The following is a 16887-nucleotide window of genomic DNA, read 5'->3' on the forward strand; positions in this document are numbered from 1 at the left end:
GCAAGAGCAATGTTAATACTGCTTAACAAGGAGCTAATTAAAGAGAGGCCTTTTTACTATGTTGGCATGAAGCATCTTATACTTTTGCTTTTGTTTTGTTTTTTTAGTGAAAGGAGAAGTGATGTAAGAAATTGTAAAATGTTTTACCCCACTGTTGTCACATTTTCAGGAACCTATACTATACTAAACTATACTTTTATATTTCTGAGGAACTGATAGGATATTATAGGTGGTTGCTAGGTTGTTGCTATGTGGTTAAAAGAGTTATCAATACATTGGTATTTAGTTGCTTACTGGCCAAAATCAAAAGAACCCACTCTTAAAATCTGCATGAACCAGAAGTTGCTGCTCACTTTTAGTATGGTAACGTATTTCCAACTGAAACGGAATATTTAATAGCAGAATATTAATAGAGGGATACTGAACTATTAGCAAACTAACAGTTGAAGGGGCGTGGTTTATGACTGTCTTGGCCCTTGATGACTCCGGTTGATCCATAAGTCAATAGGTTTGTTGTCTGTTTTGTTGTCCACCAGATGAAAATTAGTTTGTCAGATTGCAAAGAAAAGTTAACAGCACAGTGAGCAGAAGTATTAGTGCTAACATTAGCAATCACCATTAAAAACAATACACTAACTCGTCAAAGCACTTGCGTTTATTATCTAGAGGAAAAAAAACACAAAAAGCATCACGTTTTTGTAAGGGTCATTTCACAACAATAAATAAACATTCCAAAAGCATTTCTTCATTATAATATGGTCAAAAGATATACTTTACTTTTCACAGATGTTAAACTTAAAGAATAATTCACTTCATTTGGCTTTTTTTTTTTTTACAAGGCTGGAGAATGCAGACATGTTCCCGCAAAAAGGTGCCATGCACCGAGTAGTTACAGCTCACGTCAGGCGCAGTCAAATAAGGCTTATAAAACAATATTATGAGCCTGTTATGACCTTTTCATGTCAATATTATGAAGCACTAATGCAGTACTGAAATGGACTTTATGACAGAACGTCAAAATGTTTGCACACACCTTTACAGATTATGCATAATAGATAAGGCTCAATAACTCGTTGCCATGTATGTTTAAATACATGTTATGCCTGTTGCATACACGCTTATATGGTTACATAAAAAGCCCTAGATGGCACCGCAAGAACTGCACTGTACACAAAGCACTCGGGAAAATCGAAAAAACTAAATAAAAGTATGCAGAATTTAATGAGAACGACAAAAAAGAAATGAAGAGAAATGGCAATGAAGGGTTCATATAGGCACAGAAGTTCACCAGGTCAAAAAATGTCCACTGAAGTTTCTTTCCAAAGCACTTCAAACAGCACAGAGTTAAATGAAAGCGGTATCCTTTTGGAATTATTTAAGGAAAATACCATAGGCCATCCTAGTGAGCTGCAATAAGGTACTTTGATGTAGTGGTGGGCGTAATATGTACAAAAAAAGTAGATTGTGTTCTACAAAAGGTCAAAGTTTTGTCTTTGCCATTGGGTGAAAATGTCCTTTGAAGGTTGCATCCTGGTCACATGATGACAGTTTCTGTGTGCCGGGAATATGAATTCAAGAATTGTTTGGCTTTCAGGCCAGGGCTTGGTGGGCAGGATGTGTGGGCGATTTTGCTTGGGAGAGTATGCTTAGCCCATCTGGATGGACAACGTTGATTGGCTGGTCGAGCAGGACGAGAAAAATGGCTACTGCTGGGCGCAGGAGATGACTCACGCTTGGAGACCTGGAGAGGAAAAAGTTTTAATGTAAGTATCTTTCTGGATAAATAATCAATACTTGGATTCATTTACTTGTATTTTATGTTCAAATATGTTATGACATTTATTTGACAGGTTAGAAGAAACAGAAAGCAAAGTAGCGTTAAGGGAGAGATGGGAGAATGGGATCGGGAGCACCACAGCTCCTATGCATTAAAAGAAAGATTCCTAATTCTTTGTCCTGGAGAACCACTTTTCTGCAAAATTTAGATCCAATTTTAATTAAATGTGCTTGAATTAACTAATCAAGGTCTTTGGGTTTACCTAAAAACCAGATGTGTTAGAGCACACTTGGAAATAAACTCTTCATGAAAGTGGCTTTCCAGAATCAGGAATGAGGAACACTTGCCAAGACCATGGGCACAATGATTCAGACAAAAATAAATACTGCACTGACATTTTGTATGTGTGATTATCAAATGTGTACCCTCTTCACCTGCTTGTTGTCCAGTTGCTGGGTGAATGTGGCAATCTGGCTTCTGTTGTTCTCTATTTCCATCATTTCCAGAAGTTGCTCCAAGTTGTCATTTCCCAGTCTCATCATGTCAACATCAAGTCCTCTGTGTACCTTACTGAAATTGTGAGATCTTGCTCCCAGAATCCTTTCCACCATCTGGTAGTCAGAAAATAGGTCCTCACTCTGGAAGCCCGCTTTTGGGGATTTAGACAGTGAAGCCACCTTGTGATACCCCGAGTTAAGGTGAGACTCTGTTGGGCTTAAGTTATAGGCCAAGCCATGCTGTTCAAGAACACAACCTGCCTTCCCACTGTCTTTGTCTCCATTGAGGAGCTGTCTAGAAGGACCAGCTGCCCAAGACTCCTGGCTGGGCTCCAGATCTGCTACCATTGCGTCACAGTCTGCAAGGCATTTCTGGACAGGTACACGTGAGGATGCCCATCTGGCATCAGACTTGCTCTGGCAAATGGGAGTGCTGGTGTGCCTCGTAGGTTCAGTGGAGACAACGGTGGTCACAAGACCATCCTCTATCAGGGTTTTCCCCTCGTTCTCCTGCAACATGGCACCAAACTTACGCAATACTGATGGGCTGCCAGATTTCCTGTCGAGCAAGAGGCATTTCCTGTCAGGTTGTTGTAATGACTCAAGGTAATTGGAGCGATGGGTTACAGGAGAAGGATCTCTCTGTCTGATTGCCAGTTTGGAAGCTGAATTTTTAGGGGGAAGGTTGTTTGATGAAACCGGGTCTTTCCAGCTAACGTGGTGGGCTTGGGAGTCATCCCAATTTGATTTCTTGTTATTTTTGTTCTCAGCCTCAATCTCATCCAGAACCACATACGAGGCAGTCCTAATGTAAAAAAACAAATCAACCAAGTAGTCACAAGACGAAATTGGGCAAACACTAAGCGTTGGTCTATAACCAGCAAGAAACAGGCATGATAATAGGACAACAATAGGAATGAGTCTGATAGGTTGAGATCGAAAACGTTTTACCTGTTTGCTGCCGGGCTGGTCTTCGTGCTGTCTTGATAACTGTGCGTAACTGGATATACCTTAGGGTTCTGAATCTAAAAAAGAGGGGCAATTAAGGCATAAAGTGTAAAGACAAATCCTTGAGGTGTAAGAGTCCAGTTTAAGGAGAGATTTATCAATAGTGAAAGAGGTACTCACTCTGTTTGGAACTCCGAAATTCCCTGCGTTCCTTCTAAAATGCGGGCCCGGATGAAGGTATCCATTGAGTATGTCTAGGGTGGCATCTTTCCTTTCAAGATCATGACAACTGGCAGGGTAATGGCTGCCATTGCTCAGGGAATTAAGCATGTAATTGTTGGAGCCATTACAGTATTCACTGGGGTGGTGAAACCCAAAGCTTTGCATAACTGAAGGATCTGCTCTTATTTTACTGCATTGATGAATTGGGAGGCTGTTGTGTGGGTGACCACGGGGTTCATGATAACCATTGGCCTGGTGGCTATACTGGGAGTTGACAAGAAGCAAAGTAATGTCCAGGTTTTTATTGTTTGTGTTGTTGTTGTTTGAGCTGCTCTCGCTGGCTTCTCTTCTTGCTTTGACCTCATTATACAGCTGAAATACAGTCACAATGTTAGAAGCAAACTCAGAATTCATAAAGTATAAAAAAATTTTACCCACCTACATGAAAGCAAATGTTTTAAATCCACAAGTCAGCGAATACATCTGGCATAATGTACTGCATAGACTAGTTATGCAACCTGTGCATAAGTAAACAGCTTAGGGTTTCTTCTTTAGAATGAGAGGGAAGTCAGTGTGAGGAAGGGCTTGCATCCACAAAGGTTAATTAATCTACTAATAACAACATGTTTGGATGGCCAGTTTCAGCATGGATGCATTAACTTCCTGTGTTTCGGTATGAGAGAGCCTATTTGCGAATGTCATAAGTAGCCTGTAACCCCTATCCCTTTGGGTTTAATAAGCTTGTTAACATCTGTTACATTCATGGTGTTGGGGGGAGAAACACCTATTATTATATCCAAGAGATGCAGCCAACTTAGGCAACAGGGGGTCAAGATCCTTTCAGCCAATCACAATTATTGTTCGTGCCCACTATCACAACATCAACAACTCTATGGCTCTAGTACAGGCAGGATAGCAGTGCCGGTGGATCTTTTGGAATGGTTTATAGTCAAATCCAAGCACTATATTTTTGAAGTTCATTTATATTTGTTAATAAGGACCTCTCTCTCTCTAGATATGGAGATGGTTTGATGGATACGGATTCTGCCACACTGACTGGTGTCACCTCAGTTGAAAATTTGTCTCACCTCTTCAATCTTCCTCTGCATGTCCTGTAGCTGGTCTTCCCATTCCTGCATCTCGGAGTCAAAACTGTCAAGCAGGTCAGCTCTGTCTCCACCCCATACACAACTCCCAGGCTCCGGCCCACAGTGCAATTCCAATGCAGCCATTCTTCTGCGTATGTGTGTCTGTGCTCAGAAACCTATGCTGCAATTCCTGAAAGGTCACTGGAGTGACCACATTGGCAACGCCACCAATACCTCTATGAAGACAAAAGAGATATTCATTATTGAGAAATAGCCTATTCATTCTTTACAGTACTCTTAAGTAATCAGAGTATCTTGTAGTAGTTGGTATCTCAAGTAAATTAAGTGACTGTAAAAAATTATAACGTCTACAATGGCTTCCTTTACAGTTTAAGGGTGTTACGAATGTGAACATAAGTGAAGTCTTCCTGATTGTACTGCATTCAAGGAGACGTAAGGAAGGAAACAAAATCTCAGCTATTTGCTCTGGACACCTGCTTTAAAGCTTTGACTCATTTCTATATACATTCCCTGTCCTTCAAACCAGCCCTTAACTGTCAAAATTGTCAGCACGTTCTTTAGACACCAACTTCATTAGACATGCTCAAGTTACCTAAAGGGACTTCAGGGATTCTGAAGTCAGTTTTATAACATACACAGTGTCCCTGGAGTAAACTGATCTCTCCTGATCAAAGGCACAATAGTAAAAAGTAACTGGTCGCCCCTTGCAAAACCTACACCTACAACCAGTCTAGATCTTTGACTACAAGGTTACACTACTTCTTTCGGGTTAGGGATGAGGTCAAAGTTCCAAGCAAGTGTAGAACCTTTTACCCACTTGGATGAGCTCAGAATAGTTGCATCCTTTCCGTGGTAACGTCACTAAGTTTTTCTGTAACGAAGCTTTGATGTACGGCAGGTATTAGGGATGGAATTTTCTTCCGTCAAGGAACATGACACCCAGTTTAACTCACAAAATTTCCAGAATGTACCTCCGTATGACGTTAGAATGGAAGGATATTTATACTCTCTGTAATTGTGTTATAAAACTAAAAAGATATAGTAAGAGCACCTTTTAATGATTGATACACACTTACTCTCTATAGGTAAAAGTAGATGATCACAATAGTAGTAAATTTAAGTGAATTTACTGACAGTTCCGTAATTATTTACATATTAAGTACAAACTGTTTGTTAGTATTCCTTAAGCAAGTATATGTCTTTACATATGTAAATACAGTAATTTACTTTTGTTACTTTATTTTTAGTGTAAAATGTGACCAGTGAGGCTAAAAAGGTTCTTAAAATTATATATCCAACATTTTCATTACAGTTGTAAGTAGTAACAATTTAATACGTTAAAAAGGTTTAAAAATGGAGGTTTATGTTCTGTACTTGTCTACAAGCTTTCTTAATACTTACCGGTTAAATCTTATTATTGGCTCCTCCAGTTACTCCCTCTCATGAGTTTTTGATGAATTGAAACAGACGCTCCAGAATATGAGTAGAGTACGAGTAACCTGTTCAAGTACAGGTTTGTTGCTTAAATCAAGATCACGCTCGTTTCAGTACCGCCACCCCTTTGACAGCTCCTGTACTCAAACAGGACGTAACTGTGCAAAGACCTTGAAGGCTCGCTTCCAACGGCGTGACGTAAAAATCCTGCGTATTGGATCTTAAATGTTTCCTCTGTCCGGTACTACGGTCCTGTCCGAAGCTCAGGGGTAAACAACTGTAGTCCTGAGGGGGCCCCGGGGCTTTATAGTGACTCGAAGTATTTACCCCTGCGACGTCAGACCTGCCAGGTGTCTGGTGTCATAATGTCAGATTTATTCCGGCATTTGTGGTCTCCGTGCAAGAGACTGTCGTCACCGACATTCTAAGTTAAAATTACAAAGGCAGAGGGAGAGTGTTTACATGGCTATTTTAAAATGCCCAGTTCTACCCCACCTCTGTGAAACTGTCTTGTTGCTAGTCTGCTTTTAGGACTTGGCAGATTGTGGTCTTGTGACTCCTATTTCAGTTGTGTTTTAGACTTCTACTAATGCCCACAGGCAACTGGGCTATTTGTGACTCTCAAAACACTCTGTTAATTTTATTTTTGAGATACCATTGGACAGAATTAGCAGATACTAAGTGTGCTGTCCACGGTTCTTAATGGGCGCCTCACGCTTGTATTTATTTGACACATGTGGCTGTTGAACAATAAGCAGCCAGCCGACAGTTCAGCCCTAATATTGGCCGCTGACTTAAATAGTTTCCAGGCACAATAATGGAGAACAAGGAAAACAACAAAGCAAAAGCCTCTGAGAATGGAGACACAGTAAAACTGGCAAATTTGAATACAGAGTTGTATCTTTGATGGTTTTTGCTAATGAGTTTACTTTCAGCTGGCAGGAAATTGAGAAGAAATGACTTCCAATTCCCAAAAAGAGACTTACTCTAGAAAAAAAAAAGATGTGGTGTTGTTTTCCAAGTGTAATTTTCTTGTCAATCACCTAGACCCATCTACACCAAAACAAAACAAATGTATTTGTGCTCCAAATAAATTGTGAACCCAACACTTCCACAGATCTTGTTTTTGCAATTATTTTAATCTATTTACAGCTTAAATTAATTATTTTACTCAGGAATTACTGCCGACAACTTGAAGCCTCAGGTGCTTCAACTGAGACTAAAACTGGAGATGCCAACGAGCTAAATAAACTCATAAAGAAAACAAGCTCTGATTTCCAAATTGCTGATCCATGATATGCTTGCAGGAATGAGAAGCATGTTCAGCAGTAGACCGATCCTGCTCTGGTGCAACAGAGTGTGCAGCAGAAGGTAATTTGTGCATACTGTCATCGTGTACACAGGCACTTTATGTGAACTTAGACCCCCATTCACCCACCCCATCGAAGCCACAGCTGTTTTTTAGCATATCACAAATCTTTTTGTGTAATTTCTTCAGATTATTGTGCAATCAATCAATCTATGCAAAACAGTTGTTCTTGTCGCACATTTATGGATGATTCCTGACATCTCCAGTCAAATATAAAGCCTGTTAGTTATTCTCCATCCATACACGCGTATGCATATTCTTTCTGGCCTCTCTGAGTACACAGTTATATACCATATTCTTACTCACCATTGCATGCTTCTGATAGGAAATCATTCCAGCTGATGAACAATATCATAGAGTGCAGGGGCAGGCATTCTGGGTAATGTTGTAACGTGTCCCTTGGTAGTAAACTACAGTTCCATATTTCATTGCATGCCTTTGGTGGCAAAGCAGGCGTCAGTGTGCCTGATAGCCATAGTCCTCAATGAAATAAATGTCTTCTGGATAATGTAGTTTTCCAGTGGCTCAGTGTTTTGCTATGATGTATGATAGTCTTTATTTGCAAAAAAAAAAAACTCTTGTCTTGATGGTGTACCTTCCAATGGCAGCCATATATGTGCGATTTGGATAAAACATTCTCCAGCTTTTCGGAAATTAAGGTTTTGCAGACTTCTGTGCTTAAACGTGCTGTCTGTGCTTGGAAAGTGACCATCCTGTGATTCTTCAACCATGGTGAACATACACAACATTGACAAACAAACAAACAAAACAAAGGGCGAGACTATGCTAATGAATGGAAGAATGGTGATCACAGTACAAAAAAGAGGGTAAAAAGAAATACAAGTTTAAAAATGGTGGCATAGGAGAGCGAGGAGAACAACACTAGAATGAGGATGAATAAAATGATGGGCTGAAACATCTGGGTGAATAACCAACAGGATTAACGAACATGCATTAAAAAACAGGGGTGCGTGGGAAGACAGAATCAGAGAGAAAGAGAGAAAGGTTAAGATATTATAGCCATTAACATTTTCTGTTTGCATAGTTTAAAAATCTTGGCAAATATAAAATATGCTGTATTTTGTTAAATGTTAAAAGCCGTCAGGAGATGAATTATGTAGTGCTTTCTTGTTCTTCCCTATTAAACTCATTCCCTTTAAAGGAATAGTTCACCTCAGAATGGACATTTCTGTAATTCCCTGTGATTCTCTTTCTTTACATGGAATTTAAATAAAAGTGTGACTTTGCACTATTCGGCTTCTGTAACCACACAATACCTTTGCTTGATGCACAGACCAAAATATAAATTATTATTCACTGAATTGTACCAATTCTGCTGCAGTAGTATTATAATTATTTATACACTATTCTAGTACTTATTAGAATTTTGAATTAGCATTTATTTTTATATTTTCAGTTTTCATTTTAATTTGATGTGCTATTTAATTGTATGTGCTATTGTCATGTTTATTAGCTTAGGTGTGGCTAAGAGGCTTTAGAAAACTTAGAATAGAGTCCATTGTATGGACTACTTATATGGTGCTTTTTTTGCTCTTTTAGGAACTTGAAAGCCACTGGTCACTGTTCCACAGAAAAGAAAGAGAATCAAGGGTGAGTAAATAACAGAAATTAGATTTTTGGGTGAACTATTCTTTTACGGTGTGTCAAACATTCTTGTTGTGCTTCACATAGACACACAGACTCTTGCCAGACTCACAGATAATGGCTCTTCTGAATCTCTTTCCTCAGGTTTTGGGACTTCAAGTCGGTCTATAAACCCCTGAAGCTCCTTCCTGAAGGCTTTCATTTGAGCGTTGATGCGGTAGAGTAGCTCATGCTCCCTGATCCGCCCACCATCGTCATCATCTTCCATACGACCAAAAAGATCCCCGTTAGCTACGAACACCCGTGCCTCGGCAATGATGGTACTGGTGTCAGCTATGAGGCGGTCAATTGTTCGCCCCAATCGCTCCGCTTCGGCACGGATGTCAATCATCTGTTGCCTGTCCCGTATGGAGCGTGAGAGGAGCCGGGCAGATTCAGGAGAATAAAGAGAACGAGTTGGCGTGAGGCACCGAGCATTGCGAACTTCCTCCGAGTCGCTTTCACCTCCGACAGGACCTTCACGTTTGCGATGGGGAGGAAGGCGAGAGGAAGCCGAGTCATCATCACTACCTCTACGCCCTCCGATTCCAGGACCGCTGTCGCTCTCTGCGTCACTGTCCCGTGGCGTGATGGCTAGGTGAGATGCTAGATCATACCGTTGCATGTTGGAAAGCAGCACACGGTTCTCATACTGCAGCTGCATCACTTTCCCACTCAGTTCATTGATCTGTTTCCTCGCTGCCTTCAGCTCCTCCTGCAAGGCCTCGACTTTGGAGCTATCTCCCGTTCCATTGGCAGCAGCCGTTGCATTACCACCCGAGGTGTGCCTTGTACCCTCTTTAAAGCGCAGTTTGTTCAGCTCACATGTCACTCTCTTATTATGTTCCTCTACATCAGCCAGGTTCCTCCTTAGAAGTTCTGCCTCGTCCTCCACCAACTGCAGTTGCTGCCTAAGCTCTGACAGCTCCGACCCCTGTTCCCGCCCCATTCCTCCTTCTGCTCCAGACAAGCCCCCATTAGATGACTCTTCCCCTCGAAGATCATCCAACTCTGCCCTCAAGCCACGGTTCTCCACCTCTAATTCGACTATTTTACGTCCCAGAATGTTGGCCTCTTCTTCCACCAAACGCAAGCGGAGTTTAAGCTCGGATTCCCTTGTAGTGGGAGGGCCACCAGCTTCACCCTTTGGATGAGGGCTATCCAGATCCCCATAGAAGGAACGATACTTCTGAAGCTCTTGTTCCAAACGGTCCTTTTCCTTGTCAATCTTGGCCATTTTCTTTCTCATTAAGGTAGCCTCCTCTTTAATGAAGGCCAGCTGGCATTTCAGGTCCTCATTGTCCTCCTGTGGACAAAAGTGTTGCATTAAATTCCTGGCACATTAGCAAGAATTTTGGCATGTTTTCGTGGAGAAAAAGACCCATTCTCAGTGGTTTTACAATGTAAATGAGGTGTCATTCATACAAGTCACGTTTAAACCAAACGTTTAAACCAAACCAAACTTTCTGTTGGTGGACAAGACTTAATTGTGTGACCAACTTAAGCATGAGAAAATTTAGTCACATTTGCATGAAAAAATGGCATGTATTTCTTTTGAAATGACTGGATTTTGCCTGTGAAATTTTCGTTCTTCTTTTGGAGGCAAAAAGAAGTTCGAAGAGGCTGAGCGACGGTATACTGTTTTCGAACACCCCCGTGCTGCTGGAGGCGTGGTGTAGATTAATGTAAACGTGTTGCGACGTTCGCACGTATGCCCTAAACACAACAACGATGCAAAGATGGTGTATCTAGGTCTTTTATTAAACTAGATAAATTATTACACGTTTTTATATTCATTTGACCCCATACCAGTTCATGTAAATGTTTTATGCTTACCTCTGTAGGAGTCTGAGTCTTCCTCTCAGGCTTTTGTGCATCTTTGCTTCCTCTTCGTTTCTGAGACTGGACACAACCAATTTATATGAACGCTACGCTATAAAGATGTATAGTATTCAGAATTATTTAGATTCTGTAGTGATTTGTGTTTGCATTCATACCTCTTTGGCTTTGTCCAGCTCATTTTGGAGAGCCTGTTTTGTGACTTCCACCTCAATTAGTTTCTGTCTTAATCGCTCATTTTCTTCTTCTGTCTTTGTTCTTTTCTCCTCCACGTTCTCCAGCTCATGGTGGAGTCTTACAGACACATCCTTGGCAACCTGTCAGAATGCGGTGGTGTGGCTTAGTGGTTAAAGATCAGCTGATTCACAAAGTATCACTATGCTCTTGAGAAAAACACTTAACCTTAGGTTGCACCAGGGACACTGTCTTGGTAATAAGTGCAATGTTGCTTTGGATAGAAGCATCAGCTAAATGACAAGTTAGTAATTAGATATAAATGGTGCAAGTACTTGGGGATGGGTAATTAATCATAGACCTTCTCTGCTTTCCTTCAGCATTGGTACTTGCCTTCAAATCTTGCTCTAAGCTCCTCAGGAGGTCCTCGTCAATTTCTCCGGTTTGTGCATAGCGAAGTCGTTTGCGTTCAGCCTTGCGGAGTCTATATTGAAGGATGCGACAGTTCTTATTTGCGCGCTCGAGTTCGCGCCGCATATCTTGTAACTGACAAGTGTCCTCCTCATAAAAGGTGTCACGCATCTCCTCCATCTCTGTCCGCATCTCTTCAATCTCATTCTGTGAAAACCAGAGTTTGCACATTAATAAAGAAATTGAGAGAAACCCTAATTTTCCATCTTTCTATATATGCAAATTAGATCTCAGCATTTACATTATTTGAATAAACTGCACAAATGACATGCTTAATGAGTCCTTGGCAAACTGTTACTTGAACATGCTAATTAGTGATGGTGTATTTTGCATATACCAAGGCTGTTTTCATAACTGTAGTTTGCTTTGTTCTGAAACCGGGGGTGAATTGTTACAGTTTTGCAGTTCTCTCATGGTTCTGTTCACTTTCTGAAGACAACATTTTTAAAATCGTTCAGAATTTGCTAACACAAGTCACTTGAGTAAATGGACCCATCATTGGTCATAATGTTTATGTGCTGTTTATGTTCAAGGTTCATGATCAGTGTTATTTCAAGATGGATGAATAAAATCTCTGCAGGCGTATTGCTTTTATTTATATTTTTTGTTAATCACCGATATTTTAATTTATCAGGTTGAGTGGGAACCAAGATTGTGTTTGGATATTGCCATACACTTGTTGAGCAGAGGAGTCATTAAAAGGGATTTTTAGAGGAAGAGACATGTTTTGATTATGATTTGACATGCTGACCCACAGAATTTAGGTATACTCATTAATATCTTATGCATTATTTATCAATTTTGCTAATGCTTATCAACATATGTATTGCTTATCAATTTAATATGGAAAACTACATTTGTGCAATTATGCTTTTGCATTGTGCATAGTCCAAGAATTGTGTATTGTGCACATTCTTTTCCCAATTTATGTACTTGTCATGTATGTGTTGATTGTGTCTGGCACCTCTGAAACAATTAATGCAAACTATCTATCTATCTATCTATCTATCTATCTATCTATCTATCTATCTATCTATCTATCATCTTTTCATCCATCCATCCACCCTCCCAGCAATTCCATTCATCCATCTTTTTTTAACATGATGCATTTCATCGTCATAATTTCTCAAGCATAGCAAACAAACCCTAAGGTCTTCGTTTTCATCCTCCAGTCTCTGGATCTCGTCCTGCAGGGCTTCATTCTGCTGTGTCACGGGCTCGTCGGCCCCGCTCGCGGCCTGTGCGGCCGGTACCGGTCCCGGTTGCGTCTCGCCTGATGCTTTGCGCTGCATCCTGCTGCTTTTCTTCAAGCGCTTGTTGATGTGATACTGGATGAGTTCTGAATGCAGACAGCCCCCGCCCCAGAAGGCCGGCCCGCAGCACACGTACTCTCCTCCCGCGGCGACCTCACTCTGCCTCTCTCTCCCCCTCACACCTCCACCGGAAGAGCCGCCGGCCTGCTCCGAACACGAGTCTCTGTGGACGCACGATAAACGCAGCGCGCGGCTCGTGTCCGGTGATGGAGCGCGATCAATCCGCTCCTCGGTTTCCCAAACCACCTCAGCTTCAGCACCACGAACAGCTGCCGCGCCTCGCACCCTCCCGACACGCGCTCCTTGAGCCGCCTGCTCTCCCTCGCGTCCTTTAATGCCTTTTCCAACGAGCTTCGACGCGGCGGATGATGAGGAGCGGCTGCCGCTGGGTTTTGAGGCCGGTTTGGCGGGGGTTTGTCCGGGAGATGGTCGCCTCCTCCCTTCGGTAGTGTCCGCTGATGGTGGAAAATCCGCAGCGCCACTTGCGGCAGAACTCATCATGTCATGCAACAGAACTCCAACAACACTTTAACGAATTGTATGCAATTTTATAAGAGGGGAAAAAGGAAATACTGGATTAAACTGTATTGCTATTGTGCAAAGTACAAGTACAGACAATTATATACAATCGAAGGGTTCGGATGTAAAAGCCTATAGATAGCGCCGTCTGAAATTTGTTCAGCTATTTAACTTAAATGGCAATAAAAAGAACCTATTCATTGTCATTAAAGTGAAATTACAGAACCTGATAAAAATGCTCATTTTAGAAGAAAATTTCAAGCGGCACGCATCTGAACTCTTCAATTATTTTCATATATAATTTATGCATTTATTTAAAAACAATCAGTATTCAAACGAATTAAAGATCAGCAATTTTCTGAGAAAAATGTGAATTTGTATCGTTTAAAGAATGATGATGAATATGGAACATTAATTTTAGACATAAGTAGCTGCATGTGTTTGTCAGTAAAGTGTATTGACAGGCTACAGTATCTTCCTTCACAGTAGCTACTAAAATGTTTTGAGCATTTTCCTGTTTTTGCAAGGTTATAGCCTGTCCAAATAAACATATATTATCATGAATGCTTCTTGGAGCAGTCCTAATTTGAGTTATTCTTCAAGAACATTAAATATCGCGATGTTTTCTTACCTGTTTATGAACTGTGCTCATTTATTTCCTGTGTCAGCTCAAGGGTACCAGGCACTGCTTAGGCACGCGAGACACAGACGTTTAATATTCATGAGGTGACGTAATGAACAGATCTAAGGAAGTGTGTTTAAATACTCGAAGTACCATAACAATGTTCTTAAAGTGCTATATATATATATATATATATATTTTTTTTTTTTTTTTACAGGTCTGTGTATACAGTCGTGTTCCCTTTAAAACCTGAGAGGGAGGAAGACTGAATGCTGCTGAAGTTTGCTGCTTCACAGATAAGCTGGTGGAAATGCAGAATCATTCCTCCACACACTATTATCAGAGGTGTAAAATACTTGAGTAATTTTACTTGATTACTTAAGTATTATTTTGGGGGATTTTTACTTTATTCACGTACAATTTAAACTGACTACTTGTACTTTTACTTGATTACATTTCTGAAGAAAAAACTGTACTTTTTACTCCTTACTATTTTATTACAACTTAAAAAGTGCATTACATTTTTATTTTATCTTATGCACATTAAATATGGTAAATGGAAGCTCAAACGTGCATGCTTGATGAGAACCAATGATTATTGTTTTCACGCATCAAACACACATTTCTACTTCAGTTATGACTTTCATCAGGTAAATGTCTGGCTACAAAAGTTCACCATCAAATCTGAGGAAGCATATTGAGGTAGCAAAGCTGCGTTTCCCCCCAAAAAGGGTTTATTCATTATTCTTTCTGTTTTGATAGGGCCATTAGCTGTGTAATATATTAGCTGAATGCACAAGATTGAGTGCAAATAAAATCAGTGATGAAAATTGAAATATAATTAATATTTTTGTGGGAATTATTATTTTTTTAATTAAATGTTACAAATCTCCAAAAAAGTGTTTAAATGAACATTGCATATTTACTTAATTGTAATTCATGTTTAGTGACGTTCTTACCAGGTAGTGGATAAGTTGTATTAATAATATTGAGTAGGAATTTGGACTCTATAATTACATGATTTGCTCTATAATTACATGATTTAAAATATTTGTAATTTCCATTGTTTCACTTAAGAAGACACTGATTCATTAACAGTGGTTGTATGAGTTGCTGTCATATGCACTTTGTGTAGTTTTTGAAGTGTCATTTTTGGACGTCCCGAACTTGATATACGAAAAAAGATTTAGTTTGTGTTCATCTGATAAATGAAAGTCATATATATATATAAAATTTAACTAACTGCATGATTTTTACTGTACCACCAATAACCTACTCCTAAATATAATGTAGAAACTTAAATCTGTTTGTGCACCCAACAGTCCATTAGTCAGACTACACTAGAAAATATTTTATGTACCTCTGCAGTGAATCTTGTGAACTTTATCATTATTATTGCAAATGTGATTACACTATAATCTTAGGACACTACAAATATATTTAGATCATGCACACTTTTTTTAAGTTAGTTTTCTACTTTCTCAGTTTTTCAGGGCTAGTTTAGTTAACTAGAACCAGAGTCTTAACGCCTCTGACTAGAACTAAAATCAAAAACCAAATGTTGTTACTTGAAATGACATTTGAGTGAAATAAAATAAAACTCAAACTCAGTTTATTTCAGCAAGGCAACATTTTCATTTAGTTTAACATGATGTATTAAAATAACTAAAAATGAATACAAAGCACATTTAAACATTTAAAAAATATAAAATATAATGTTCGTGTTCAAAAATATAAAAATGTTTTTTTATCAAATCTATTAAAAAATATAGTATTTCAGTGAAACTAAAATAACAGTCTTGGTCTGTATTTAAACTTGGTCTTTCAAATAATAAAAACCATCACTTTGATAAGATGCTCTAAATTATACGAAATTGTAACCATAGATGTTATAATGAATCACAAAGTGTATCTCAGGTCAGTCTGTAATACTGCCTGTGAACACTAGAGTGCTCTGTCTGTGTACTACAACTGGAAATAATCTGATTAATAGAAGAAATTACTTATCCTATTACATCAAAATAAGATATGGAGGTCTCAGCTGAGTTATTTAGATGTTAATTATCCAATATCTATCCATCCTTCTGCATGCTATTTAGTTCCTGCAACTCAAAAGTTTCTCCTATGAATAGTAGACGATTCAGATTTAGTACACCATTTAAAAGTACAACAGTGTTGAATTTGCATTATTCTGTACAAACACAGCCCATGATAGGTGGCTTTTTGTATGGATACAGAGAATAGCTAATTATCTCAGGGAGAGTTTAGGGAATATATTATCAGAGGAGCAGGTTGAGAGAAAGGTGAAACCACTTTCTGTTAATAGGGCCAGTGGAAATCTCTGGCCTGTTTACAATCCTCTTACTGACGAACATCCTTGATCAGACACAGGGAGAGAGAGAGAGAAATTGTAGAATGGGTTTGGAGAGCAAGAGTTTGAATATGGTAGCTAGTATGAGTAAACAATTTTCTTTAAAGGTACTAGATTAACTAGTATAGTTTAGTCTAAGTAACATAGTTTCAGTTTGGCTATGCCATGTCAAAATAAGAATCACTTACTCACAGTACCTTACCAGAATTTACACATTTTTATTTTTTTTTAAGTTTCGGAATCAAACAGTTTAGACCGTCCTATTAAAGTTAACAGTTAAAATAATACAGCAATAATGCTTTAGATCAAAGACTGCACATTATGCTAACATATGAAAAATCTTTATGACCACATCTGTGGCTTTTTACACTTTTAAATATTAAATTACGTAGCTAATAAAAAAAAAGTGTAATATAATTTGATTGGTTTGTTTGTAGCTGGACAAAAAATATCATTTTAAGGATATAGGCCACAAAGGCCTTAGCACTTTATACAAATGAGACATTTTAAAGAGTAAAAGGTATGATGGTTTGTCCTTGGAAATGTCATTAAGAGAGCTAGTTTTCGATTTTACTAGT

The 16887-nt window shown here is 39.2% G+C and overlaps 2 protein-coding genes across 2 annotated transcripts; both read right to left on the reverse strand.

Moving 5' to 3' along the window:
- Positions 1-634: 634 nt before the first annotated feature.
- On the reverse strand, positions 635-6432 carry LOC306860173 (uncharacterized protein). Its single transcript, XM_079401737.1, has 6 exons — positions 5955-6432; positions 4533-4768; positions 3403-3816; positions 3226-3299; positions 2212-3079; positions 635-1741 (listed from the first exon to the last, which is right to left on the reverse strand). Exons 2-6 carry the CDS (start codon positions 4674-4676, stop codon positions 1535-1537), a joined length of 1707 nt encoding a protein of 568 aa, XP_079257863.1. The 5' UTR covers positions 4677-4768; positions 5955-6432; the 3' UTR covers positions 635-1534.
- Positions 6433-8164: 1732 nt separating this feature from the next.
- On the reverse strand, positions 8165-13298 carry LOC306860170 (microtubule cross-linking factor 3-like; the record flags this gene model as incomplete). Its single annotated transcript, XM_079401733.1, has 6 exons — positions 8165-8275; positions 9074-10306; positions 10837-10902; positions 10998-11156; positions 11407-11631; positions 12630-13298. 6 exons carry the CDS (start codon positions 13296-13298, stop codon positions 8165-8167), a joined length of 2463 nt encoding a protein of 820 aa, XP_079257859.1.
- Between the last annotated feature and the right edge of the window lie 3589 nt (positions 13299-16887).

The sequence above is a fragment of the Barbus barbus genome (genome assembly GCF_936440315.1).
Source record: "Barbus barbus genome assembly, chromosome: 41".
In the NCBI taxonomy this organism is placed as follows: Eukaryota; Metazoa; Chordata; class Actinopteri; order Cypriniformes; family Cyprinidae; genus Barbus; species Barbus barbus.